This window comes from Hordeum vulgare, chromosome 2H (assembly GCF_904849725.1).
Source record: "Hordeum vulgare subsp. vulgare chromosome 2H, MorexV3_pseudomolecules_assembly, whole genome shotgun sequence".
NCBI classification, from domain to species: Eukaryota; Viridiplantae; Streptophyta; class Magnoliopsida; order Poales; family Poaceae; genus Hordeum; species Hordeum vulgare.
In genome coordinates, this window is record NC_058519.1 from 125,359,719 (window position 1) to 125,387,277 (window position 27,559).

At 45.3% G+C, this 27,559-nt stretch overlaps 2 protein-coding genes and 1 pseudogene across 2 annotated transcripts; 2 read left to right on the plus strand and 1 right to left on the minus strand.

Moving 5' to 3' along the window:
• The first annotated feature begins 13,269 nt into the window (after positions 1-13,269).
• LOC123425491 (pentatricopeptide repeat-containing protein At1g25360) lies at positions 13,270-16,127 on the plus strand. Its single transcript, XM_045109189.1, has one exon. The coding sequence runs from the start codon at positions 13,316-13,318 to the stop codon at positions 15,725-15,727; it is 2,412 nt and encodes an 803-aa protein (XP_044965124.1). The 5' UTR covers positions 13,270-13,315; the 3' UTR covers positions 15,728-16,127.
• Positions 16,128-17,709: 1,582 nt separating this feature from the next.
• LOC123425492 (interferon-related developmental regulator 2-like) lies at positions 17,710-22,907 on the minus strand. Its single transcript, XM_045109190.1, has 13 exons — positions 22,437-22,907; positions 22,136-22,313; positions 21,372-21,452; positions 21,012-21,094; positions 20,803-20,918; positions 20,608-20,718; positions 20,399-20,511; positions 19,750-20,056; positions 19,581-19,664; positions 19,452-19,502; positions 19,300-19,371; positions 18,318-18,386; positions 17,710-17,953 (listed from the first exon to the last, which is right to left on the minus strand). Exons 1-13 carry the CDS (start codon positions 22,444-22,446, stop codon positions 17,921-17,923), a joined length of 1,308 nt encoding a protein of 435 aa, XP_044965125.1. The 5' UTR covers positions 22,447-22,907; the 3' UTR covers positions 17,710-17,920.
• Positions 22,614-26,965, plus strand: LOC123425827 (annotated as a pseudogene).
• Positions 26,966-27,559: the final 594 nt, after the last annotated feature.

A 27,559-nucleotide genomic window follows, 5' to 3' on the forward strand; every position in this document is an offset into this window, starting at 1 on the left:
CCAGCCTTGGGTTTCTTCGGCGGATTGGCAACAGGCTTGCCGCTCTTCTTCGAATTGCCCTTCTTGCCTTTGCCGTTTCTCTTGAAACTAGTGGTCTTATTCACCATCAACACTTGATGCTCTTTACGGAGTTCAGACTCTGCGACTTTCAGCATCGCAAACAACTCGCCGGGAGACTTGTTCATCCCTTGCATGTTGTAGTTCAACACAAAGCCTTTATAGCTTGGCGGCAGTGATTGAAGGATTCTGTCAGTGATAGCTTCTTGCGGGAGTTCAATCCCCAGCTCAGCTAGACGGTTTGAGTACCCAGACATTTTGAGCACATGTTCAGTGACAGACGAGTTTTCCTCCATCTTGCAAGCATAGAATTTATCGGAGGTCTCATACCTCTCGATCCGGGCGTTCTTCTGAAAGATAAACTCCAACTCCTGGAACATCTCAAATGCTCCATGACGCTCAAAGCGACGTTGAAGTCCCGGTTCTAAGCCATACAAGACTGCACATTGAACTATTGAGTAGTCCTCCTTACGTGCTAGCCAAGCGTTCTTAACATCCTGATCAGCCGTAGCGGGTGGTTCATCTCCTAGGGCAGCATTAAGGACATAATCCTTCTTCCCAGCTTGTAAGATTAGCTTAAGATTACGAGCCCAGTCTACAAAGTTGCTTCCATCATCTTTCAACTTAGCTTTCTCTAGGAACGTATTAAAATTCAGGATGACTGTCGCGTGAGCCATGATCTACAACACAAATATATTCAAAGTGGACTTAGACTATGTTCAAGATAATTAGAGTTCAACATAATCAAATTATATGCTAAACTCCCACTCAAAAAGTACATCTCTCTAGTCATTTGAGTGGTTCATGATCCACTTACACTATCCCAAGTCCGATCATCACGTGAGTCGAGTATAGTTTCAGTGGTAAGCATCCCTATGCTAATCATATCAACTATATGATTCATGATCGACCTTTCGGTCTCATGTGTTCCGAGGCCATGTCTGCACATGCTAGGCTCGTCAAGCTTAACCCGAGTGTTCCGCGTGCGCAACTGTTTTGCACCCGTTGTATGTGAACGTTGAGTCTATCACACCCGATCATCACGTGGTGTCTCGAAACGACGAACTGTAGCAACGGTGCACAGTCGGGGAGAACACAATTTCGTCTTGAAATTTTAGTGAGAGATCACCTCATAATGCTACCGTCGTTCTAAGCAAAATAAGGTGCATAAAAGGATTAACATCACATGCAATTCATAAGTGACATGATATGGCCATCTTCACGTGCTTCTTGATCTCCATCACTTAAGCACCGGCACGATCTTCTTGTCACCGGCGCCACACCATGATCATCCATCAACGTGCTGCCATCGGGGTTGTCGTGCTACTTATGCTATTACTACTAAAGCTACATCCTAGCAAAATAGTAAACGCATCTGCAAGCACAAACGTTAGTATAAAGACAACCCTATGGCTCCTGCCGGTTGCCGTACCATCGACGTGCAAGTCGATATTTCTATTACAACATGATCATCTCATACATCCAATATATCACATCACATCGTTGGCCATATCACATCACAATCATACCCTGCAAAAACAAGTTAGACGTCCTCTAATTTTGTTGTTGCATGTTTTACGTGGTGACCAAGGGTATCTAGTAGGATCGCATCTTACTTACGCAAACACCACAACGGAGATATATGAGTTGCTATTTAACCTCATCCAAGGACCTCCTCGGTCAAATCCGATTCAACTAAAGTTGGAGAAACCGACACTTGCCAGTCATCTTTGAGCAAAGGGGGTTACTCGTAACGATGAAACCAGTCTCTCGTAAGCGTACGAGTAATGTCGGTCCAAGCCGCTTCAATCCAACAATACCGCGGAATCAAGAAAAGACTAAGGAGGGCAGCAAAACGCACATCACCGCCCACAAAAACTTTTGTGTTCTACTCGAGAAGACATCTACGCATGAACCTAGCTCATGATGCCACTGTTGGGGAACGTCGCATGGGAAACAAAAATTTTCCTACGCGCACGAAAACCTATCATGGTGATGTCCATCTACGAGAGGGGATGAGTGATCTACGTACCCTTGTAGATCGTACAGCAGAAGCGTTAGAGAACGCGGTTGATGTAGTGGAACGTCCTCACGTCCCTCGATCCGCCCCGCGAACTATCCCGCGATCAGTCCCACGATCTAGTACCGAACGGACGACACCTCCGCGTTCAGCACACGTACAGCTCGACGATGATCTCGGCCTTCTTGATCCAGCAAGAGAGACGGAGAGGTAGAAGAGTTCTCCGGCAGCGTGACGGCGCTCCGGAGGTTGGTGATGACCTTGTCTCAGCAGGGCTCCGCCCGAGCTCCGCAGAAACGTGATCTAGAGGAAAAACCGTGGAGGTATGTGGTCGGGCTGCCGTGGAAAAGTCATCTCAAATCAGCCCTAAAACCTCCGTATATATAGGTGGGAGGGAGGGGGCCTTGCCTTGGGGTCCAAGGACCCTCAAGGGGGTCGGCCGAGCCAAGGGGGAGGACTCTCCCCCCCCCCCCAAACCGAGTTGGACTAGGTTTGGTGGGAGGGAGTCCTCCTCCCTTCCCACCTCCTCCTTTTTTTTTCTTTTCCTCTTGATTTTTCTTCTCTTGGCGCATAGACCACTTGTGGTCTGTCCCACCAGCCCACTAAGGGCTGGTGTGTCTCCCCCAAGGCCTATGGGCTTCCCCGGGGTGGGTTGCCCCCCCCCCCCCCCGGTGAACTCCCGGAACCCATTCGTCATTCCCGGTACATTCCAGGTAACTCCGAAAACCTTCCGGTAATCAAATGAGGTCATCCTATATATCAATCTTCGTTTCCGGACCATTCCGGAAACCCTCGTGACGTCCGTGATCTCATCCGGGACTCCGAACAACATTCGGTAACCAACCATATAACTCAAATACGCATAAAACAACGTCGAACCTTAAGTGTGCAGACCCTGCGGGTTCGAGAACTATGTAGACATGACCCGAGAGACTCCTCGGTCAATATCCAATAGCGGGACCTGGATGCCCATATTGGATCCTACATATTCTACGAAGATCTTATCATTTGAACCTGAGTGCCAAGGATTCGTATAATCCCGTATGTCATTCCCTTTGTCCTTCGGTATGTTACTTGCCCGAGATTCGATCGTCAGTATCCGCATACCTATTTCAATCTCGTTTACCGGCAAGTCTCTTTACTCGTTCCGTAATACAAGATCCCGCAACTTACACTAAGTTACATTGCTTGGAAGGCTTGTGTGTGATGTTGTATTACCGAGTGGGCCCCGAGATAGCTCTCCGTCACACGGAGTGACAAATCCCAGTCTTGATCCATACTAACTCAACTAACACCTTCGGAGATACCTGTAGAGCATCTTTATAGTCACCCAGTTACGTTGCGACGTTTGATACACACAAAGCATTCCTCCGGTGTCAGTGAGTTATATGATCTCATGGTCATAGGATTAAATACTTGACACGCAGAAAACAGTAGCAACAAAATGACACGATCAACATGCTACGTCTATTAGTTTGGGTCTAGTCCATCACGTGATTCTCCCAATGACGTGATCCAGTATCAAGCAACAACACCTTGTTCATAATCAGAAGACACTGACTATCATTGATCAACTGGCTAGCCAACTAGAGACATGCTAGGGACGGTGTTTTGTCTATGTATCCACACATGTAAATGAGTCTTCATTCAATACAATTATAGCATGGACAATAAACTATTATCTTGATACAGGAATTATAATAATAACTATATATTTATTATTGCCTCTAGGGCATAATTCCAACAAATGTATCTGTTCCTATGACCATGAGATCATGCAACTCCTGGACACCGGAGGAATACCTTTTGCATCAAACGTCACAACATGACTGGGTGACTATTAAGGTGCTCTACAGGTATCTCCGAAGGTGTCTGTTGGGTTGGCATGGATCAAGACCGGGATTTGTCACTCCGTGTGACGGAGAGGTATCTCGCGGCCCACTCGGTAATACAACATCACAATAAGCCTTGCAAGCAATGTGACTAAGGAGTTAGTCACGGGATATTGTATTACGGAACGAGTAAAGAGACTTGCCAGTAACGAGATTGAACTAGGTATAGAGATATCGACGATCGAATCTCGAGCAAGTAACATACCGATGGACAAAGGGAATAGTATACGTGATTAACTGAATCCTTGACATAGAGGTTCGACCGATAAAGATCTTCGTAGAATATGTAGGAGCCAATATGGGCATCCAGTTCCTGCTATTGGTTATTGATCGGAGAATGTCTCGGGTCATGTCTGCATAGTTCTCTAACCCACAGGGTCTGCACACTTAAGGTTCGGTGATGTTTCGGTATTATTGAGTATGTATGTTGGTGACCGAAGGTTTTTTGGAGTCCCAAATGAGATCCCGGACATCACGAGGAGCTCCGAAATGGTCTGGAGGTAAAGGTTGATATGTAGGAAAGTAGTTTTTGAACTCCAGAAAAGTTTCGGGCATTTCCGACAGTGTACCACGAGTGACGAATGGGTTCCGGGGGTCCACCAGGTGATCCCACCCACCTCAAAGGATGTCATGGGCTGTGAGAGGACGTGGACCAGCCTCTAGTTGGCTGGACGAACCCCCCACTAAGGCCCAATGCGGCTAGGAGGTGGGAAGGAAAGAAACCCAAGTGGGGAAGGGAGGAATCCTACTAGGAGTAGGATTGGATGGGTACTCCTCCACCTCCTCCACTTTGGCCGAATCCTTTGAGGGTTTTGAGGCTGCCTCCTCCACTCCCTCACTCCTATATATACGAGAGGATTTGAGGGCAGCCCTAGCCCTAATAAGCCACATGATGTCCTTTCTCTCTCTAGGTCGTTTTCTCCTCTAGATTAGTTCATGAGAGCTTGGCGAAGCCCTGCTGGATTAGTTCACCACCACCACCACCACGCTGTCGTGTTGGAGAACTCATCTACCTCTCCACCCCTCTTGCTGGATCAAAAAGGCAGAGATCGTCATCGAGTTGTACGTGTGCTGAATGCAGAGGTGTCGTCCGTTCGGCACTAGATCGGGAAGGATCGTGATGAGATCGCGGGACGGATCGTGATGAGATCGCGGGACGGATCGTGATGAGATCGCGGGATGGATCGTGATGGGATCACGGGACGAATAGGGATTGGATCACGAAGACGTACGACTATATCAACCGCGTTATATACGCTTCCGCTTAGCGATCTACAAGGGTATGTAGATGCACTCTCCCCTCTCATAGATGGTCATCACCATGGATAGATCTTGTGTGCGTGTATGAAATTTTTTGTTTCCGATACAACATTCCTCAACAGAAAGATGTGAGAGCCTTGCAACTACTGATAGAGAAAAATATTCACAATCACAATTACCAGGGTTTTGAACTTGTGGCCGGAGTAATCAAACATAAAGGCAAACTTTGGCTTGGAAATCACCTTAAAGCACACCAAGTTGTCTTATTAACACTACATAGCAGTGCATTCGGGGGACATTGAGGGTTCTTGGCCACATATCATAGAATTAAGGCTCAGTTCTCAAGTCCCAACATGAAAAGTGACATTCACAAGTATGTCCAAGAGTACACAATCTGCCACAAAGCAAAAAGTGAGCACACCAAAACACTAGGGATACTACACGTCCACAAAATCCCTCCAAAAGCCTGGCACACTATCAGTTTGGACTTTATCGAAGGGTTTCCCAAATCAGGCAATACTATAAGGACTCTGCTAACTTCCGACTAGTCGGAATTTAGGGACAGATCTGAACGCCCCTTTCTCTTGCTTAATTGCTAATCACACATCTAATTCTCCTTTTTCCTTAGTTGCTAATCCCATTCGCCGACAGCCGATGAAGTACATGTAGATCTTGATTTGTGATTTCATGCATGCATGCAAACTACAAGACAAAACAGATGATGTCAGCAAAAGATTATTCCTATTTCAAAACTTTAAATGTTTTGTAGCTCAAACAGTCGCTCCGATCAAAAAACCGTTTTCACATAAAAGATTCATCGTGACAAGACCTTCGAAACTAGATCCTATGTTGGTATGTTTTGACGAGTTTTTTAGGTCAAAAGTTACCATGCCCGTAGTACTAACTTATCATGGTGTTTACACTGAAGTTACCGGAGGTGTTTCAACTATCTTTTTTTGCCTCGGTAAAATTTTTACCATGATGTTTATAAGTAAATTATCATCTATACAATATGGCCTACCATCGGTGATGTGCCTCGGCCGTAGGGTGAGGTCCACATGCCGACATGGCATGACTCACTTTATAAAACAGAACTTTGCGGATCGTGTCAGTTCAGGGCTGTTTAGGTGTGTGTCGGGTTGTGCCGTACTCGGGTCGGCCTGTTGGCCACCTATAATCAGGTCTGTAGCGCGTAAAATACCAATGCTATTTACGCAAAAAATATCGGGTGTATGTGGAGATATTTCGTCAACCCCCCCCCCCCCCCCCCCACCCCCACCCCCGTCGCCAAGTTACCAGGACCGGTGTACATAAGTTATCGGGTCTACGATGTGTGAGTTACCATGCTATTCACACAAAAAGTTACTAATAGTATATTTCATCAACTCTCCCTGCCCCGTCACCAAAGTTACCATGACCGAGGTACATAAGTTATCAGCTCCATGATGTGTGAGTTACCATCTATTCACACAAAAGTTAACGGGTGGATATTTCATCAACCCTCCCCCATACCAAAGTTATCAGGGCCGAGGTGCATAAGTTATCAGGTCTGTGCTGTGTGAGTTACCATGTTATTCACAAAAAAGTTATCATGGGCTATTCCATCAACCGCCCCTGCCCCCTCTCCCTCGGCGCCAAAGTTACCAGGATCAGGTTATATAAGTTATCAGATCTGCGATGTGTGAGTTACCATCTATTCACATAAAATTTACCGGGGGATATTCTCACCCCCTGCCACGCTCGTGAAAATTACCCAGGGTGTACGATGTATGAGTTACCATGCTATTAACATTAAAGTTACCATGGGTATATTTCATAACCCCCCGCCCCGCGTGCGAAAATTACCCAGGGGTGTACATAAGTTATCATGTCTTGGGGGCGTAAAAAGTCATGTTATCTGCACATAAGTTATCGTGGTGTGTTTCAACAACTCCCCCATCTCCACCCCGTCGTCAAAGTTATCAGGACTAGGGTACATAGGTTATCTGGTTTGTAGTGTGTGAGTTACCATGCTATTCACTAAAAAGTTACCGAGTGCTATATTTCATCACCCCCACCCCCACCACCCGCGCATCGCCAAAAGTTACCATGACCAGGGTACATAAGTTATCAGGCTACGAATTGTAAGTTACCCTGCTACTAACATTAAAGTTACCGTGTGTATATTTCACCACCCCCTCACCAAAGTTATCATGACCGAAGCACATAAGTTATCAGGTCTGCGATGTGTGAGTTACCACCCGTGCCCCCTCCCCCCTCCCGCGCCAAAGATACCAGGATGGGGGTATATGCGTTTCATGGTGAGAAAAAATGTGGCTAGCAGAGAAAATAGTATATTGGTGCCTACAAGACGACCACATTACTATTTTACAAATAATATATTGGTGAAGAGAAGTGGCTAGCAGAGAAAATGTGGCGAGTCTAAAGACAAAAAATATCGCTGCTAACCACAGAGGGAAACTTCCTTATGCATCATGGAGGAAAATAAATGTTCTACGGTTGGTCCAAAAAGACACCACGGAAACCAAGTGTTGGTAGCCCCTCTACAACATCATTTTGACAAACTGGTGACCACACAAGGAGTGTTACAGCACGATCGCCATTAAACTCCATAAACCATGAGCTCAACTCATATATATGTACAAGAGTACAAGAGTATAGTCTTCTAGTTAAAACCATGAGCTCAACTCACGTCTCCAATATATTTTTTATAAGAATATACTTTTTGTACTTTTTTAGGTAAAAAAGTTGTAAGTACAAAAAAAACGACAACAAAATAACACGATGTGCGAGTTTAAGAGTATGCCTCAATATGAAGATATGAAAATTATCTAACATGAATCCAATCGCAACATAGAATTTGACTAGGTGGTTGTTGGTAGACTGCTAACGTACCTGAGCTGTCAGGTTCAAGGTAGACGCGCGGGATCCAGCGGAATTGTGGATCGGGGGGCAGTTGCAGCGCGATATCGGCGATCGTTGGATTTGGAACCAACGGAATCAGGAGTTCGTTCGGATCTGATGACAAACTCCGAACGTTCGGAAGTTAGAAATTTCGATACTATAATGGTGGTAGTGGACAGATTCTCTAAAGTGGGGCATCTCTTTATTGTTATGCATGCGGCTCAACTGTTCATCAACCAGGTGTATAGATTGTGTGATCTATCGGAATACTCATCTTAGACAGAGACAAGGTATTCATGAGTAGATTCTGGCAGCAGTTGTGCACTCCGGCGGATACCACTCTCAACCTCAGCTTGTACCACCCCTAGATTAACGGCCACACCGAAAGGCTCGATCAGTGTTTAGAGACGTACTTACGTTGAATGGTACATGCCAAACCATAACAATGGGTGAAGTGGCTAGCGGAAGCTAAGCAATGGTACAATATTGCATTTCATTCAGCTCTGGGCAGGTCGCCATTTGAAGTGCTATATGGGAGCCGTCGGACATAGTTTGGCATTCCAACTCCACCGACAGATGCTGCACCATAGCTAACACAGTGACTGCAGGAACGGGTCACCCCTCTTCCATTGATCTGTCAACATCTGGAGCGTGCGCAACACCACATGACCATCCAAGCAAACAAAAAAGATGGAATTTAGCTTTGAAGTGGGAGACTATGTCTATGTTCGGCTTCAGCCATATGTGCAGCAGTCACTCGAGCCGCCAACTACCAAAAGCTAGCATTCAAGTATTTTGGGGCCATGCAGAATCTTGAAGCGGGTGGGAAATATCGCCTACAAACTGTGCTTGTCGGAGTCTTTCAAAATTCATCTCGTGGTGCACATTTCAGTCCTGAAGAAAGCTCTACGCCCCACCCATCAGGTATCATAAACACTTCTTGTGAGCAATCTCACTGATTAGGTGCACATTTAGTCGAGTGAAGTGTGCGTGGAGCGCCTAATACAACAAGGGGGCAAGCTGAGAAGTCAAGTCCAAGTCAAATGGGACAGGCTGCCGATGTTTGCTACCGTCGCGGCCTTTCCACACACACACCAGCTGGAGGCAAATGGTGTCTCGAGGAGGGGCATTGTCATGACAGTGCATCTACGTGAATCCATCAAACACAAAGAAAAGAACGGAGAACAACAAAGGAAACACGAAGCCCAGATGGATAGCGAGGCCCAATAACGTCACAAGGCCGAGCTCAGATAGTGAGTGATGGCAACAATACAAAGGACCACCGCGAACCTTATATCAATTTTGGTGTGTAATCGAGTGAGGGCCGTGACATTAACATATCTCTACAAAATGGGACATGGAAAACCACACGTCAACTTAGTTTGCTGAGGCGCCTACGATGAATGTGTAAATCTCAAGATGCCATGACGGCTCAGTCTTTTGAAGATGCTCATAGGGATAAGGTGTACGTGTGTGCGTTCATAGAGGTGAGTGTATGCGCGTATATATGAGCACTTGCATCTGTACTGTGTTCAAAAAAAAACTTAGCTTGCTGCCAGTTTTTTTGTCAAACCAGAGGAATTTTGCTTCGACCTGTTTCATTGTTGTATTTTTCACTGTTCCTCTATTTGCTCAAATTTGGCCCACACAAATTTTTGTCTTCCCAAGTTTCTATTTGCAAAAATGGGAACCTCTCTCATACCGCAACGAGCATTATTCATAGTTCACAACGCCTTTTTTCAAAAAACTACGGAGTAAATATGCAATTTTTTGAATAGATTAATTCACAAAATAATTACCAACATGACATTGACTAGATTCATGACATACTGATTACGGAGCAGACTAGCAAGTACTACACATATGGTAAAAACATCTACGCATATAGCTAATACTACTAGGACTTTAAAAAATTGTCCGTGCTTCCGAATCTGTTCAGGATTTTTCAAAAATGTTCTCGCTTTCAAAATTTGTTCTCCAAATTCAAAAAATGTTCATGCTTTAAAAATTTGTCCGCGCTTCCAAATTTTATCTAGGTTTTGCAAAATTGTTCTCCGTTTCAAATTTTTGTTCTCAAGATTAAAAAAATGATCGTGCTTTAAAAAATTGTTTCCACTTCCAAATTTGTTCACGATTTTTAAAAATTATTCTCCGTTTCAAAACTTGTTCTCAAATTTCAAAACATGTTCGTGCTTTAAAATTTTGTTCGCGCTTCCAAATTTGTTCGGTCTTTTAAAAAATATTCTCCATTTCGAGATTTTGTTCTCAATATTCAAAAAATGTCTGTGCTTGAAAAAAATGTTTGATCTTCCGAATTTGTTCACGATTTTTCAAAATTGTTCTTGGTTTCAAAATTTGTTCTCAAATTTCAAAAAATGTTTTCCTGTAAAAGAAATTTCGGGGATTTTCAAAATTGCTCTACATTTCAAAACTTTGTTCTCAAGATTCAAAAAATGTTTGTGCTTTAAAAAAACCGCGCTTCCAAATTTGGTCACGATTTTTCAAAACTTGTTCTCAAAATGCGAAAAATGTTTGTGTTTTCAAAATTTGTTCGCACTTCCAAATTGGTTTGGGTTTTTTAAAAATTGTTCTCTGTTTCAAAATTTTGTTCTGGAGATTCAAAAAAGGTTCGTGCTTTTAAACATTATCCATGCTTCCAAATTAGTTCACGATTTTTCAAAATTGTTCTCACTTTGAAAATTTGTTTTCAAAATTCAAAAAATGTCCTTGTTTTGAAAATTTGTTCGTGCTTCCAAATTTGTTCGGGGTTTCTTAAAATTGTTCTCCCTTTATAAAAAATTAAAATATGCGTGCTTTCAAATATTGTTCACGCTTCTGAATTTATTCACGATTTTTCAAAATTGTTCTTCAAATTCGAAAAAGTTTTTCTTCAGATACAAAAAGAAAAGGAGAAAAGAAAGAAAAACTAACCAAAAAAAGTAATTAAGCAGAAAAGGAAAATGAAATAGAAAAAATATTTGATTTTTCTAAAACAAAAATATAAGTTGAGCCGGTCTAGTTGGGGCGAGCCCCTGTGCGTTGCAGCTCGTGCGTGCCAGCGGACATCCTATTGGACGCGCTTTGCATCAAATTGATGGCTCCACACACAGGTGACAGACCGACTGGGCCGGCCCATCAAAATATATCACGACAAGAAAAAGCAAAAAAAGAAAAACAGAAGGCCGGCAGTGTTTAGCGGATTCGAATTGGCGACCTAATGCTTGCGATCGGAAGCTGGTAGTCACCGCACTAGACAGTAAATGTTGGCTATACACCGACCAATAACTTCAAAACTAAATCAGAATTGGCTATTTGTGGCGAACTGGAACCAGCCCTCAATTAGTTACTATAGTGAACGTAAATGTACTTTCTTTAAAACAGTGTAATTTGAAAAAGCAAACCATTTTTAACTGCAATGTGATGGTACTCTAGCGGCATATAACCAAATTTGAAATCTGAAAATAGTTTTGAATTGCAAGAACAAAATTTAGAAGTTTGTTAGTTTTTTAAAATGAGAACATTTTTTAATGTACGAACAAAACTTGAAACACATGAATATATTTAATATTAAACGTACTTATAAATTTATGAATATTACTAAAAAAACATGAATCGTTTTTGAAATTCATGAACATAATTCGAAGTAGAAAGCATTCTGAAGTATAAAATATGTATAAAATCTAAAAAAATGCACACATTTTTATATTTATGAACATTTTTTAACTATTTAAAATTTAAAAACGTGAACAATTCTTGGAAACACCCATATTATTTTTGAACCCCCCCCCCCCCTCGCCCCAAAATCAAATTGAAAACCATGATTGTTTTTTTTTAAAGGAGAACAATTGGAAAAATCACCGAGTAAATTTGAATGCACGGACATTTTTTGAATCTTGAGAAAAATATGAAGCCGAGAACATTTTGAAAATTCTGAACAAATTTTGAAGTGCGGTTTTTTTAAAGCATGAATATTTTTTAATTCTTGAGAACAATTTTTTGAAACGGAGAACAATTTTGAAAAACCCAAAGAAATTTGGAAGCACGAACAAATTTTTAAAACACTAATTTTTTTGAAAATTCAGAACAAATTTCCAAACCCAGAACAATTTTGAAAAATCATGACTAATTTGCATGCGTGAACTTTTTTTTATCTAGAGAAAAAAATTGAAATGGAGAACAATTTTGAAAAAGCCCGAACAAATGTGGAAGCGCGAATAATTTTGAACATGTTTTGAAAAGGTGAACAAATTGGAAAATGTGAAGAAATTTTTAAAGCACAGACATTTTCTGAATCTTGAGAATTTTTTTGAAACCGAGAACAATTTAAAAAAAACATGAACCAAGTTGGAAGTGCGAACAAAGTTTCTAAACATTTTTCAAATATTTTTATATCAAGAACAATTTTCAAACATTTTGATATCAAGAACAATTTTCAAACAATTTTCATATTTGAAGAACAATTTGTTTAAATCCAAAACATTTTTTAAAATCTAGAAGATTTTTTCAAAAAGCAAAAACCATTTTTCGAATTTGAGGAACATTTTTTGAAAATATAAAATATTTTTCCCCAAAACATTTTTTTAATCAGAAACTTTTTTTCCCAGAACACTTTTGAAAATCCAATACTTTTTTTGAAAATCCAAAACTATTTTTTAAAAGCAAGAACATTTTTTGAAAAACAATAACGTTTTTAAAACAGAAATAGAAAGAAAAGGAAACAGAAAGGATAAAAGAAAAAAGGGAAAAATCGATTAAGCAACATTCTAGAAGTTTTTTAAAACCAAAAAAAAACCGACTGGATCCTGTTCCCAAAACCGAAACGCTTGAGCAGTTATATGGCCGACCAGTTGCGTGGCAGTTCGGTCGCTCGTATGTGCGAACCATCAACAGCTTGACGCAACGAATGGCAAATAAGATATTCCGTCTGTCACAACGAGAGGCATGTACGAGCTCTCAGGCCCGTATAACTTCCGTGTCTTATCTGGACGTAAAAGCTGTGCACTTGGACCATTTACGGTTAGGTCGTGCCGTGTCGTGCCGTGTCGTGCCGGGCCAGCCCGTTTAACAAGGTATGGTTCAGAGCGCCTAAACCACAAACAAAACCCGTGGGCCGTGACGCATCGCCATTCGAACCATGGGCTGCTGCGCGCGCCCCAAAACCGCCTAACAACGCCGACGACCGATGCCGCCGCCGCCGCTGCACGCCGCCGCCTCCCTCCCCTACCAATGCTCCGTCCTCCTCCGCCAGCTTGCCGCGCGCCACTCCCATGTCCCGGCCTCCCCCTGCTCCTTCCTTCGCGCCCTCCGCCGCCTCCACGCGCGCCTCCTCACCGGCGCGCTCCTCCACAACCCGTCACACCCCCACCTCACGCTCCGCCTCCTTCACCTCTACACCCTCTCCCCCGACCTCGCCACCCCGGCGATCCTCTTCCGTTCGGACCCCAGCCCCATCGCCGCAACGTCCCTCGTCTCCGCCTACGCCGTCGCCGGCCGCCTCCCCGATGCCGCCTCGTTCTTCGACTCCGTCCCGCTCCCCCGCCGGGACACGGTGCTCCACAACGCCATGATATCCGCGTTCGCCCGCGCCTCCCTCGCCGCGCCCGCCGTCTCCGTGTTCCGCTCGCTGCTTTGCTCTGACTCCCTTCGCCCCGATGACTACTCCTTCACTGGGCTCCTCAGCGCCGTCGGCCACATGCACAACCTCGCGGCGTCGCACTGCACGCAGCTGCACGGAGCCGTCCTCAAATTGGGCGCCGGGGCTGTCTTGTCGGTGTCCAACGCGCTCATTGCGCTCTACATGAAATGTGATGCACCTGAGGTGACCCGGGACGCGCGGAAGGTGCTTGACGAAATGCCGGTTAAAGACGAGCTCTCGTGGACTACTATAGTCGTGGGCTATGTCAGGAAAGGCGATGTCCATGCTGCTAGATCAGCCTTTGAAGAGGTTGATGCAGAGTTCGATGTCGTGTGGAATGCGATGATTTCAGGGTATGTGCAATCGGGAATGTGCGCAGAGGCGTTTGAGCTGTTCAGGAGGATGGTGTCGAAAAGGATACCACCTGACGAATTCACATTTACTAGCGTCCTGAGTGCGTGTGCAAATGCCGGGTTCTTTCTGCATGGGAAGTCTGTCCATGGGCAGTTCATTCGGTTGCAGCCAGATTTTGTTCCTGAGGCGGCTTTACCTGTTAACAATGCGCTGGTGACCTTATACTCGAAGTCCGGGAAGATTTCTGTTGCTGCAAGGATATTTGACAGTATGACTTTGAAGGATGTCGTTTCTTGGAACACCATTTTGTCAGGGTATATCGAGAGCGGTTGCTTGGACAATGCAGCTAGGCTATTTAAGGAGATGCCATATAAAAGTGAGTTATCATGGATGGTGATGGTATCAGGGTATGTCCATGGAGGTCTTGCAGAAGATGCTCTGAAGCTGTTTAACCAGATGAGGTCTGAGGATGTCAAGCCATGTGATTACACCTATGCCGGTGCAATAGCTGCATGTGGTGAACTTGGGGCGTTGAGGCATGGAAAGCAGCTCCACGCACATATTGTGCGGTGTGGTTTTGAGGCAAGCAATTCTGCGGGAAATGCACTACTAACCATGTATGGTAAATGTGGTGCTGTGAAAGATGCTCGTCTTGTGTTCCTTGTGATGCCCAATGTTGACTCTGTCTCATGGAATGCCATGATTGCAGCCCTTGGGCAGCATGGACACGGTAGGGAGGCACTTGACCTCTTTGACCAGATGGTTGCTGAAGGCATAGATCCTGATCGGATTTCGTTCCTCACAATTTTAGCAGCCTGCAATCATGCTGGCTTAGTAGACGAAGGCTTCCAATATTTTGAGTCCATGAAAAGGGACTTTGGCATTAGGCCTGGAGAAGATCACTATGCTCGGATGATAGATTTGCTTGGCCGGGCTGGAAGAATTGGAGAAGCAATGGATTTGATCAAGACGATGCCCTTTGAGCCTACCCCGGCTATTTGGGAGGCAATTCTCTCTGGCTGTCGGATTAATGGAGATACAGAACTTGGTGCTTATGCGGCAGATCAGCTCTTTGAGATGATACCGCAGCATGATGGCACATACATACTACTGTCCAACACATATTCAGCTGCTGGACGCTGGGTTGATGCTGCACGAGTAAGGAAGCTAATGCGTGATCGTGGGGTGAAGAAGGAGCCCGGGTGCAGCTGGATAGAAGTTGGAAATAAAATCCATGTGTTCCTTGTCGGTGATACAAAACATCCGGAAGCTCACGAAGTCTACAGATTCCTCGAAATGGTTGGTGCTAAGATGAGGAAGCTGGGATATATCCCTGATACAAAGTTTGTGCTGCAAGATATGGCACCCCATCAAAAGGAATATGTATTATTTGCGCATAGTGAAAAACTGGCAGTTAGTTTTGGACTTCTAAAGTTGCCGCTTGGAGCCACAGTTACAGTTCTTAAAAACTTGAGAATATGCGGCGATTGTCATACTGCGATGATGTTCATGTCACTGGCAGTTGGACGGGAAATTGTCGTTAGGGATGTTAAGCGGTTTCATCATTTCAAGGACGGAGAATGTTCGTGTGGTAATTATTGGTGAATGTACGTTTTGCTGTCATCGCAGTGGACCTTCCAACAGATGCCCTTCAGCCAAGGATTCAAAAGCTATTTACATAAAATGTACAGGATCATGTCTGGTACCGGTTACTGACAATAGCCAGTTATCTCACGGAGTCCCAGTGGACAAACTTTTAATGAAGGAAGTCTACTTTACAACCCTGAACTCTTCGGTTTGTCTAAGATTCAACCCCCAGCTCTCTTTTTGAATCCACGTCTTCGGCTGGTTTTCAGCCAGTTACTAGCATTTGAAACAGTTAGGGTGTATTTGGTTCGGGGACGAAGTGGAACGGAATGTCATGGTTCCATTCCACTGGAACGGGTTGGTTCCGTCCTTGTGTTTGGTAGAGGAGATTTAAAGGAACGGAATGGTTACATTTTGATGTTTGGTTGGAGGGATGGAATGGAATGGAATGGATTTGTTCCCGGCGGCGGTGCGTGCTCCCGGCGGCGGTGCAGCAGATGCAGGGGGCGGCGGCGCGTGCTCCCGGCGGCGGTGCAGCAGATGCAGGGGGCGGCGGCGCGTGCTCCCGGCGGCGGTGGCGCAGAAGGTGGCCGGCGGTGCGGCTTAGGGAGGGAGGTGGCCAGCGAGGTTGAGAAGGGGGGCAGCGTCGGGGGAAATGTGAGAGCGCGAGGCGTTCCGCGTCATTCCACCGATTCGGAGGTACCAGCGCGTTCCGGATCTGAAAGGAATATGCCATTCCAGGGAATGAGTGGGTTCCGATTCCTGGACCTAACTAAACAGAAGAACGACCTCTAGGAACGGGACGGACCCGTTACATTCCACCCGGTGACACAAACCAAACACACCCTTAGTGAATTACCATTCATCAGATCCAGAAATTGCACCTCGATTTTCAGAGCAATATTCGACTGATCTTTGTTTACAGTCCTAACCGACCGATAGCCTCGAAGCACCAATTTTTATTTTTATTTTTGGCCTCCCTCCGGTCTGTATTTTACCAACTATTTTGGTTGTAAATAAACAGGTAAGACTAATTGGAATCCAGGGGCATGGACCAATTCAGATTCACTGGTAGAAGAATTCACCTTTTCATGGGAGATTTCATGGGAGATCTGTCAACTAGAGTCTATGGTTGATCACTCAATCCGTGTTCCATGAAAATGACAGATGGGTGTGCTAATTCTGCTATAGATATTGGGGCCACGGTGCCGCGAATGTGATTTTCTTTGGCATCCCATAGCCTGTTTGGACCAATCCAGCTTGTTAAGGCACAGTGAATTTGCAAACCTAGGTTAGCCTTCTTCTCTTTGGTTAAGAATGTCCATGTCATGCCAAGTTTAGGTGCCACTTAGTGCCTAAATGAGACAATGGATAAGTAGCTGAATTATGAACCAACAGCGAAGACAGACACAGCAATTAGGCAAGGAAACGGTGGCGCGTTACAGCAGATCAATCGTGAATGGGTTTCCCAGTCATTTTCACAATGATGGCATGAGGTTGGAGAAATCCTGCACTGAGCTCAAGTATGAACCCTGAACAATGGAAGGTACAACTGCTTGTGTATACCTGATCAGCTGGGAATGCCTCATGTCCCGGCAAAAAAGTACTGTACTAGTAATGCCTCATCTGGCATCTGTTTTATTTCTACCATTCGATGTACCTTTGCTCGTGGTGTAAAGATAGATGCTCTCCTTTCGATGGTAAACTTCGAACCCCAAAGGATATATGCCATTTTAAGCATGTTTGGTCATGTGGCCCTGGTTAAGCTCGTATCATCCTGAGGTGTCCCTCAAAAAAGATGAATGCGCAGCGGTGGATTTCCAGATCTCAGCCGCCACTCGCGTCCCGGCCGCAAATGGCAAAGCTGGCGCCATGGTTTAATTTTTTAACACGCTTTGGTTGTCTTTTTTAAAGCAAGAGTAATATGGGACATTAATTTTTTAACTCGTTGCGCTGCACTAAAAGAAGAACTTAATTCACAAGTAAACGCACATGGGACATTATAACACCAACAGTGATCATTTCGGCCAAGTAGTAGTATTTCTCAAGTACAACAAGCCATCATAATCATAATTAGACAACAAGTCAAGGAAGGAGCAAGCTCTAAGGACATTCTGCCTGTGGTTGTTTACACAGATATAAATAAATAAATTCCAGCTCAAACGGAGTAAACTGCCGGGTCGATGAGGTTTTGTTTTGTTTCCTTTCTCGTTACTCTTCAAACAAAGCAGCGTTCTTCCTCTCCTGAAACGAACAAAGAAATATTCAAGATCAGTCAACGCACTGCTAAAAATTATGTGGTGCCGGGTAGCAATGTTCACCCATAATAAAAAGGATAACGACAGCAAAAATATATTGTCAATAATATGCCCAGAGGCCATATGATTTTCAAGTTCCAAACATACATATTTAAGATGATATTGACAGCCAAAGTTTTTTAGATTTCACTTAGCAATGTGAAGAAATATCATTTATTTGTCAACTCGAGGAATTTGTAGACTGGAGGAGGTAAATGATTAAGGAATGACCTCACTATCTTATAAGCAAACCAGAAGAAACAAAATATGAAGTAAAGGAAACGGCCCGGCCCAGCGTAGGAGTTATTCACCTGTGCCAAACGACGATCCTTGTTCAGCTTCAGAGCTCTTCCTTTCTCTTCTCCAGATCTAAAGATTTTCTGCAAGTGTTTATATAATTTCTCAAGTTTACAACCAAGCAAAAAGCATTAGGCGGTTCTGAAAAGGAGTCCGAAGTTTGAAAACACATAACAACGGAAATTCCTTTCTCATTCTAGGGGTCTAGGGATCATGAGATAATTGAAGACATAAAAGCATATATACATCCCTAGCGCTGGTTGCAAAGTCATCATCCTTTTAACAATTTTATCATTAGCTATCTTGAACCCATCCCATAGCACCACCTACAGAAGCTAAGGTGCCGCAAAATAATTACATTTAGCACAAAAACAGACATCAAAAGAGAAGAAAATCTAAGCATGTGAAGCTTAACTGTAGTAAGCCTTTCTTCTACCTGAGCACCAAACGTAACACCTCTTAACCTCTTAGAGTTGGTGCTAGGTAATTTCTCGTACTCTTAGTATCAGCAACCACATGGATGCAGATGCGCTAAGCAGCCTCTAACGGTACAGCCAAAGCCTCTAACGGTACAGCTTGAATTATAACGATAAGCAATCTCTTTTCTTGTACACAGCAGAGGAAGGTTGACACAAGATTTTCAAGGACAATAGTTCCCCTGTCTCATACTAAGCCAGATTTTCAAGGATAATAGTTCCTGTCTCATACTAATCCACGAGCATATATAATTATATATGCCCCAAGACACATCGACCATCAACCTTGCCTTAATTATTTCTAATCTAGCCTAATCCCTTGCTAAGAGTGTTTTGTGTCTTTGCTGTTGGTATTCTATGGAATCAATCATATAACAGGTCAGAAGTCCAAGACTGCTGGGGTAGGCATAATTCATTCACATTTTGTAAATTAACTCCATAGACCAAATCAATCATCTTTATTAAAGCTCTCCACAGCAACCATCATTGCAAATTAAGGCCTTGTATGTCTCAGTTTTACCTTGTCATTCGATGACAGCGTTTCAGCCTTGTCAGCCTTGATGTTGAAGATATCTTGAAGAAGTCCATTGTCCTGTATAGGAAACAAATCTAGCATTTGTGACATGCACAACTAAATTAGCAGTGGGAAACAGACCACTCCAGAAATGTTACCTGCACATGCTTCAGGAAGCCTCTCCCGAGGAAACGCTTGAAGAAGTTCAACTGATGATCAAGGGAAAATTAGCCAAGACATGTGAAAATGCAGCAATTCAGGAACCACTGAAAGGAAGAAGCAGCCACCTGAATCAATTCAGACCATGATGCAACCCTTAGAACATCACGTTTTCCAGCAATCTTCAGTGATTCTTCAGGGCACTCACCATACTGGAAACAGAATGCTATTAAGAATTTGAAAGAGAGACCAAAACTGAAGATCAAATAAGAATGAAAATCAACTAGATTACTAGACCTTGACAAAATCCAAAATCCGTTGAAACAGATCTCTTTGGTCAGAAAGATTTTTCTTGTCTGCACCTTTCCCCCCTGCCTCCGCAGAGAGATTTGAGGCAAGACCAGCTATCTTGGCTTTCAATGCTTGCATATCCAGGAAAAGTTTGCCCTTAGAACTACCAGGTACTCCAGTGTCATCATCATCGTCTTCAGAAGGGGAGACATCAAGTAGATTTAGCTCAAAGCACAAAGCTAATGCTTCACCAGCAGCCATCCGAACAGCACGATCCTCTGCTCCTAGAAGAGTAGAGAGAAACGCGATTGGCCTGGCAAATAGTAAAAGCATAAAATAAGTAAATAATGAAATATTTATTTCATGCCCGCGTTTCTTAGTTTTGCTCAGTTTTGCCCTCGTCGGCTTGAAATAGGCTAAAAAACGCAAACCAAAACCGCAGTAACTTAAGCATCCAAGCTCCAAATAAGATGAAACCAGTGTTGTTGGAACTATAACGACAAGCACTATGCAACAATACGTAGAGTTTTAGACCTAACTCAACGAAAAACTGAGCTGAGTTTTCGAAGGGGGCAAAACTGAGCACAACTATGAAACCAAGGGTACGAAAATAGAAAGCCCATAATTTAAAGGGGAGAGAAATAGTGTTACTGACTCCTTCCAACTATCAGTGTTTATCCGCCATGAACCAATAGTTGTGAGCAGAAACGTCCATGCAGATAGAGCAGCTGCTAACACAGGTGGCTTTGGTTTCCGGACAGTACCAACCTGCAGGTAAGTCAGGAATCACAAAAATATGAAATAAAGTTCTTCGTAGAACCAATTTGCAGAATCTGGTAATAAATCAATGGCATCTATACATACATTTGAACCTGATTTTGGATGAATCACATCCCACATGGCTTTCAAAGATAACTCTGTTTCAGCCAGATCAGTTGCACCAACAAATGTGATGATGGCCAAGCACTCAAGAGCCTACAACAGGTCAACACAGATCACAACGCTGAAAAATGTAAACAAAATCTGGAAGCCTAGAAGAACAGAAAAACTTTCACTTACAGAGATCATCTTTGAAGCATCCGACCAGGTTTGAAGGACCTTAGAAAGCTGTGGATGTGAGTCTACCATTGTTTCATGTGAGCTACTCCCAGCACCAAGTGTAATAGACAGTAACCCTGCAAATCAAGAATACAACAGCCAAAAACGGTGTAAGCAAACTCCAAATGAGGTGGAACTGGGGAAAGAACATTAATGGATAGGAGTCCAACCAATGGCACGAGATGCCAGGCAAGCCTCCTTGATAGATCCCTTCTTGATCGAAGTATTGAATAGACTCAGTAGAGTGGCATATCTTCAGAAGAGAAAATAAATTTGGTAACAACATTAAAAAGTGGATTAAGGTTAGTGATTAAACACTTCACATCTCTAGTTAAGGGTGAGCCACCATAATGACAGAGAATGTAAAATGATAAAGGTTGGTGATAAAATGTTGAGCTTGAGATGTGGAGTGTTTTTGTTCATATGAAATATGCAAATGTCCAGTATGTCTATCGCTAACATGAAGTTACTACTTACTACTAACTCCACGTGCAACAATTAAGATTGGTTAGTTGAATGTAGTAACTTACTTGTTCTCAACAAGACCATCAAGCATAAAACTTTCGAAAGCATCAACCAACGAAGCCAACGCTGCCTCTCTTGTAGACCCCCTGCTCCAATATAAATAATACTGCATTGAGTACACTAAATAAAACCAACATGCTTACTTATACGTTTTACATAACAGTGCTGATGCAATGGGTAGAATGTCCGATTAACCAAAACATAAGTTAAACTTTGTAGACACAGGCATACTCTTATTTATTACTCCCTCCGTACCATAATGTAAGACGTTTTTGCAAGCTAGTTTAGCTTGCAAAAATGTCTTATATTATGGGACGGAGTAGTACTTATTAGAAGTCAAATTTCATAAACGAGCTACCTATGACAGCCTTCCCGAGTAGAACTTGCCATAACTTTGTAACATAACACAATGACCCAGAAGGTAATAATAACATGAGCTACAGGATAATGCATTTTTTCAATCTTCATAGCTTAAGTTCTTGTAGACATAGTCCAAGCTACTAAGTTCTTGCAAAACCCAACAGGTAAAGGAGAGGGTCTAGTCCAACATGAAGCCATGTAGCATGGTATATCAAATGTCATGTTAACAACATCATCCTAATCTATCCACAGAATCAACATTTGTCAGCCAACAAGGACCAGCTGCGAAACCATCATTCTACTCTATTGTGATGCTATTACACCACACCAGTAACGACACATTCCTTTGCATAGCACAAGACTGCTGCTGCAGTGACGACATAAATAAAGAAATGCTAGAGAACCCCACCTCTTCTCGTAGAGAGCGTCGATGTACTTGTCGAGAACAAACTCGTGCGAGTTGACGTTCTCGGTGGCGTACGAGATGGAGAGATCTGAGAGCGCGGTGGACGACGATCCCACGCTGTCGGCGTCGCTGCTGTCCAGAAGGTCGTCCCCTCCGGCGCCGCGGACCTTGCTCTTCTTACCTGAAGAAGAAGAATAAGACAAGCCCCCCAAAACCAATCAGAATCAGCACCCCAAAAGCCAAATCAACCCACCCAGCAGGAAAGAGAGCAAAAAAACAAGCAGCCAGCGAAACAAAGACTTACTCTTCCCCATGGCGAGGCCGGCCGGGCAGCAGGAAACCGGAATCACGAAACGGACGAGAATCGCAGCAAGAAGGAACCAGCGGCGCCGCGCAAGCAGCCGCGCAGCGGGAGTCGGTCAGGGGTCAGGACACGGCGCACGCGGAGCACCAATCAGGAGCGGGCGCGGGCGGAATCGAGATGCGCGGCGCGCGGCTGAGGACAAGGGCCGGAGAAGCAGAAGCAGAAGCAGGGGTTGTTCTTGAGGGTTTCGGAGTCGGATTGGCCGTGGAGACGCCGAGCTGCCATGTAGTAGCGAGGGCGCGGGGTCGGGGATGGGGAGGGGCTGGCCGGGCCGTGGTCTCCGGTTCTCTCTTTGGGCTTGGCGGTGGAGGGACGGAGGCGGACGGGGAGGAGGGAGGCGGCTTCGGCCGTGCGGGGTGGGGAACGGGGCAAATATAAACGAGCGGTGGAGGGCGGAAGAGAGAGACGGGGTCCGTCCGAGTTGGGAACTAGGGCACGGTACTACTACTACCTTCGATCGATAGCTTTTCTTCCTCGGCTCCGTTTGCTTGTCCGTCTTTTCTTTTTCTCGTTTTGTATTTGTATAGGAGTACAAGTAGTACTTTTTTACCTCGTGAAACGAAAACACAGTATATAACTTGAGGGCGACATGAAGGCTATACTGTAAAGCAAAGTCGGGCCACTTTGACCGGAAAAGCGTTGGTGTGAAGATACAAGACTTGGCACTAATTCGCAATATAAGTCACGCTACCGTGTTTTTAATTTTATACCTAAGTCAAGTGGGATAGCGTGTTTAAATAGATACCCAGAAAAATAGAGCGTTGAACCACACCCCTTCTGTGTTAAATGGCTCACCGGCTAGGCGTGCGTGATCGTTGGCCGTCGAACAAACAAGCAAACTTATGCCGGATCAGCTACAGAAATTGCACGTACCCTTGCATGGCATCTGATGAGAATTTTCAGGGGTGCGATGAGCGAGATGCCGCTAGTCCAGAACTGCTCACCGGATATTCTCTCCGCACGGTTCAGCTCGCCCCTGGCGCTTTCTGGCGAGCGCGCAGGCAACGGGCCTCGGGCGCCCACGTCTTCAATCAAAGTCTCAAACCGAGTGGCGCCGTGGCAACCCGCGAGTGGCGCCGAGCCCCCACCGCGGCGCGTCGGCTATCCGAGGACATGTGTTGCGGTGACACGGGGACGGGGGCCGCTTCTGTGAGGTGTACGCCGCTCGCTGCGCGGTGCCGACCTGCCGTTCGCTCGCAGCAAAGGCTGCAGCCTGCAGGACCGCTCAAGGTGGGATCCCGCCACGTTGGAGACCGACGCGCTCGACGGCAGCTGCTCGAGGCTTCTGTCGGAGCCAGAGCTGGTCAAACAAACCGGACCAAACAGGCCAGCCCCCAGAGCATGCCGACACGACCCGTCATGAATCAGGCACGGCACGCGGTACGTCTTGAATCGTGTCTGATGTTTTTTTTTTGAAAAAGTTATTTTAAACCTTGAATTTGTAAAGGTTGGACGAAATCTTTACTATTAAAGGATCTGTCGTCTGTGGTGATGGTTCGACCTCCCTTTCCCTCGCACGAGTTCCCCTCCCACCTATCGACCCCTCGCACGATTGCTTCGTCAAATCTTTTTATCGCAACCCACCCAAGCCCGGTATTCTCCTAACCTCTAGCTCCGGATCTCCTCACCCTCGTGATGGTAGCCCACGATCTCCCGTGTACGCCGCCCGCTTCCAACCCATCGGGTCATAGGGAAGCAGTTTCGTCGCCCACTGATCATCCCTTCTCTTCCCCCTTCTTTCAATCTATCCTCTCGTGCCTCCTACGTGCCTTATGGCCACCGCCTCACCATCATGGCCGCCAACACGCGTACAATATCTTTGGCTCCATCCACGCATCCCAGCCTCCGTCGAGTCTCTCTGAGTACACTGTCTGTCGCCGCCTCCAGCACCAGGATGCGGCCTCTAGAAACGCCGTCCGAGTTTCAGTCGCCGCCTCCAGCACCAGGCTGCGGCCTCTAGAAACGTCGTCCGAGTTTCAATCGCCCCCTTTGTCCTAAATCCAAGCAGGCATGTTCCTGGGCGAGCCTCGCTTGTGGCGGCATGTGCACGTCGATGGGCGATGAGCTTGGGCACACCGCGTTGTCTTGGTGGGCATTAGATGGAACGAGCCCCATGCCATGAACACGCATGCGGTACGTGGGTCGGCTGAGATCTACGCCTCCATGGGCTAATTGATGGGGACTGGCTGGGGTGAATCCTTGATGTGTTTTTGTTTGTCCCGGCGAATTTCTTGTTAAGATTGTGCTTCAAGCATCTGATCCGTGGCTCCCCCCCCCCCGATTGATTATTCAAGATTCCAATCCTTGTTTTTGGTCTGAATTGATTGTTGCTATACTCTGATGACGATTTGATGTGGTTTGATTTGATCCACCTCCGAGCGACGGATCTGACTTCTTGTTTGTGTCGTGCAACCTTAGGTGGTGGTGGTGGTGTCCCCGCCATGGGCAAGCAGAAGGTGGCCATGGCCGACAAGCCTGACCCCAAGAACACCTGCCGCGCCCTAGGCTAAATCGGCAACGTTGAGGCCAACAACCGGCGCCCCCCCCCCCTCGCCAACGTCGTCAACATCCGCGCGGTCGAAGGGTAAGGAGGAGAAACCCACTACCCGAGAGGGTGTTTGACGGAATGCCGGCCAGGGACGTCGTCACCTGGAACTCCATGGTCGATGGCTACGTGTCCAACGGCATCGGGGCGCTCGCGCTCGTCTGCTTCAGGGAAATGCACGAGGCGCTGGAGGTGCAGCATGACGATATCGGGATCATCGCCGCGCTTGCAGCTTGCTGCTTGGAGTCGGCTCTAATGCAAGGGCGGGAGGTCCACGCCTACATGGTCAGGCATGGGATGGAGCATGACGTCAAGCTTGGCACTTCTATCCTTGACATGTACTGCAAGTGTGGCGACATTGCTTCTGCCGAGGGCGTGTTTGCGACGATGCCGTCGAGGATCATGGTGACATGGAATTGCATGATAGGTGGGTATGCGCTCAATGAACGGCCTGAGGAGGCATTTGACTGCTTCGTGCAAATGAAGGCAGAGGGCCACCAGGTGGAAGTGGTCACTGCTATCAATTTGTTGGCTGCCTGTGCTCAAACTGAGAGCTCACTGTATGGAAGGAGTGTTCATGGTTACATAACTAGAAGACAGTTTCTTCCTCACGTGGTGCTTGAGACTGCTCTTCTCGAGATGTACAGCAAAGTTGGCAAAGTGAAATCATCGGAGAAGGTATTTGGACAGATGACGACCAAAACTCTGGTATCATGGAACAATATGATCGCTGCCTACATGTACAAGAAGATGTATATGGAAGCGATCACATTGTTCCTCGACTTACTGAATCAGCCACTCTACCCTGATTATTTCACCATGTCAGCAGTAGTACCGGCGTTTGTTTTGCTGGGGTTGCTGAGACAATGCAGGCAAATGCACACCTACATTATCAGACTAGGTTACGGGGAGATCACTCTCATCATGAACGCATTTATGCATATGTATGCTAGGTGTGGTGACGTTCTGTCCTCAAGGGAGATATTTGACAAAATGGCAGCTAAGGATGTGATCTCTTGGAACACAATGATAATGGGTTATGCGATTCATGGTCAGGGGAGAAGTGCACTGGAGATGTTCTCCAAGATGAAACGTAATGGTCTTCAACCAAATGAGAGTACCTTTGTCTCCGTGTTGACTGCTTGAAGTGTCTCAGGCTTGACAGATGAAGGTTGGACACAATTCAATTCCATGCAACGTGACTATGGTATGATCCCACAGATTGAGCACTACGGATGCATGATAGATCTTCTCGGTCGGGCATGTGATCTTAAAGAGGTTATGCAATTTATTGAAAAAATGCCAATAGATCCAATATTCAGGTTATGCAAGCAGGAACAATAATGATATAGACATAGCGGAATACGCGGCAGAGAGGATATTCCAACTAGAACACAACCAATTGGAACATGACAACACAGGTTGCTATGTTCTTATTTCTTCCATGTACGCCGATGCTGGGAGATGGAAGGATGTCGAGAGAATAAAATCACTGATGGAAGAGAAGGGGCTCCGAAGGACAGATCCAAGAAGCATAATTGAGCTTCATGGTATCTCCTGCAGACTTGTCAACGGGGACATGACACACCCTCAGAGCAAGATGATACAAGGAGTGTCCGACTTTCTGTCATGAAAGATTGGAGAAATGAGGGTCCTGATGAATCGATCCGATCCAGCCTCTCTGGAGTCAAGGAGAACAACAAAGCCTAACAACCATAGTGTGAGGTTGGCTGTCGTTTTTGGTCTGATATCAACCGAGGCCAAAACCCCAATACTTGTCAAGAAGAACGTGCGCATATGCAACGACTGCCATCATACGCTGAAGTTGATATCGAAATATTCAGGACGGGGGATTGTTGTCGGCGACACAAATATCTATCACCAATTCTCGGATGGCTCTTGCTGCTGCGGTGACTACTACTGAACAGAATGGTTCTGGTTGATGCCAAGCTCGAAAGCATTTCGGCAAGAGCAAGCGAGCACCAGGACGCAGATATGGTTTCATAACAATCTACAGCTGTATGTCACAGATTCAGACCTCACACAGCTTCTAAATTCTGATGCTCCATTTTTGCTCTAAAAAAGCTTCTGAATTCCGATGCTAGCACCAGTAGTCCAGTACAAACTTCAAGGAACATACATGAGGGATCAACTCTCGTGTACTCATCGCATCGGCTCGAAGAAAAGGGCTTGACTTGCTGCTGGTAATGGAGATCACACATGTACTTGAAGAAGCATCATCTTTCGAGTTTTGTAACTGACAATGACACGGTGTACAAAGTGTTGGGGAACGTCGCATGGGAAACAAAAAATTTCCTACGCGCACGAAGACCTATCATGGTGATGTCCATCTATGAGAGGGGATGAGTGATCTACGTACCCTTGTAGATCGTACAGCAGAAGCGTTAGTGAAGGCGGTTGATGTAGTGGAACGTCCTCACGTCCCTCGATCCGCCCCGCGAACAATCCCGCGATCAGTCCCACGATCTAGTACCGAACGGACGGCACCTCCGCGTTC

What these genes read in the sequence shown, in the direction of transcription:
- LOC123425491 (XM_045109189.1), top strand. Translation starts at nt 13,316, where the DNA reads ATGCCGCCGCCGCCGCTGCACGCCGCCGCCTCCCTCCCCTACCAATGC.
- LOC123425492 (XM_045109190.1), bottom strand. An exon ending in ATGCTTCAAAGATGATCTCT is followed by an intron (nt 20,719 to 20,802) that starts GTAAGTGAAAGT and finishes GACCTGTTGTAG; the next exon opens with GCTCTTGAGTGCTTGGCCAT. An exon ending in GGATTTTGGATTTTGTCAAG is followed by an intron (nt 19,665 to 19,749) that starts GTCTAGTAATCT and finishes TTCTGTTTCCAG; the next exon opens with TATGGTGAGTGCCCTGAAGA.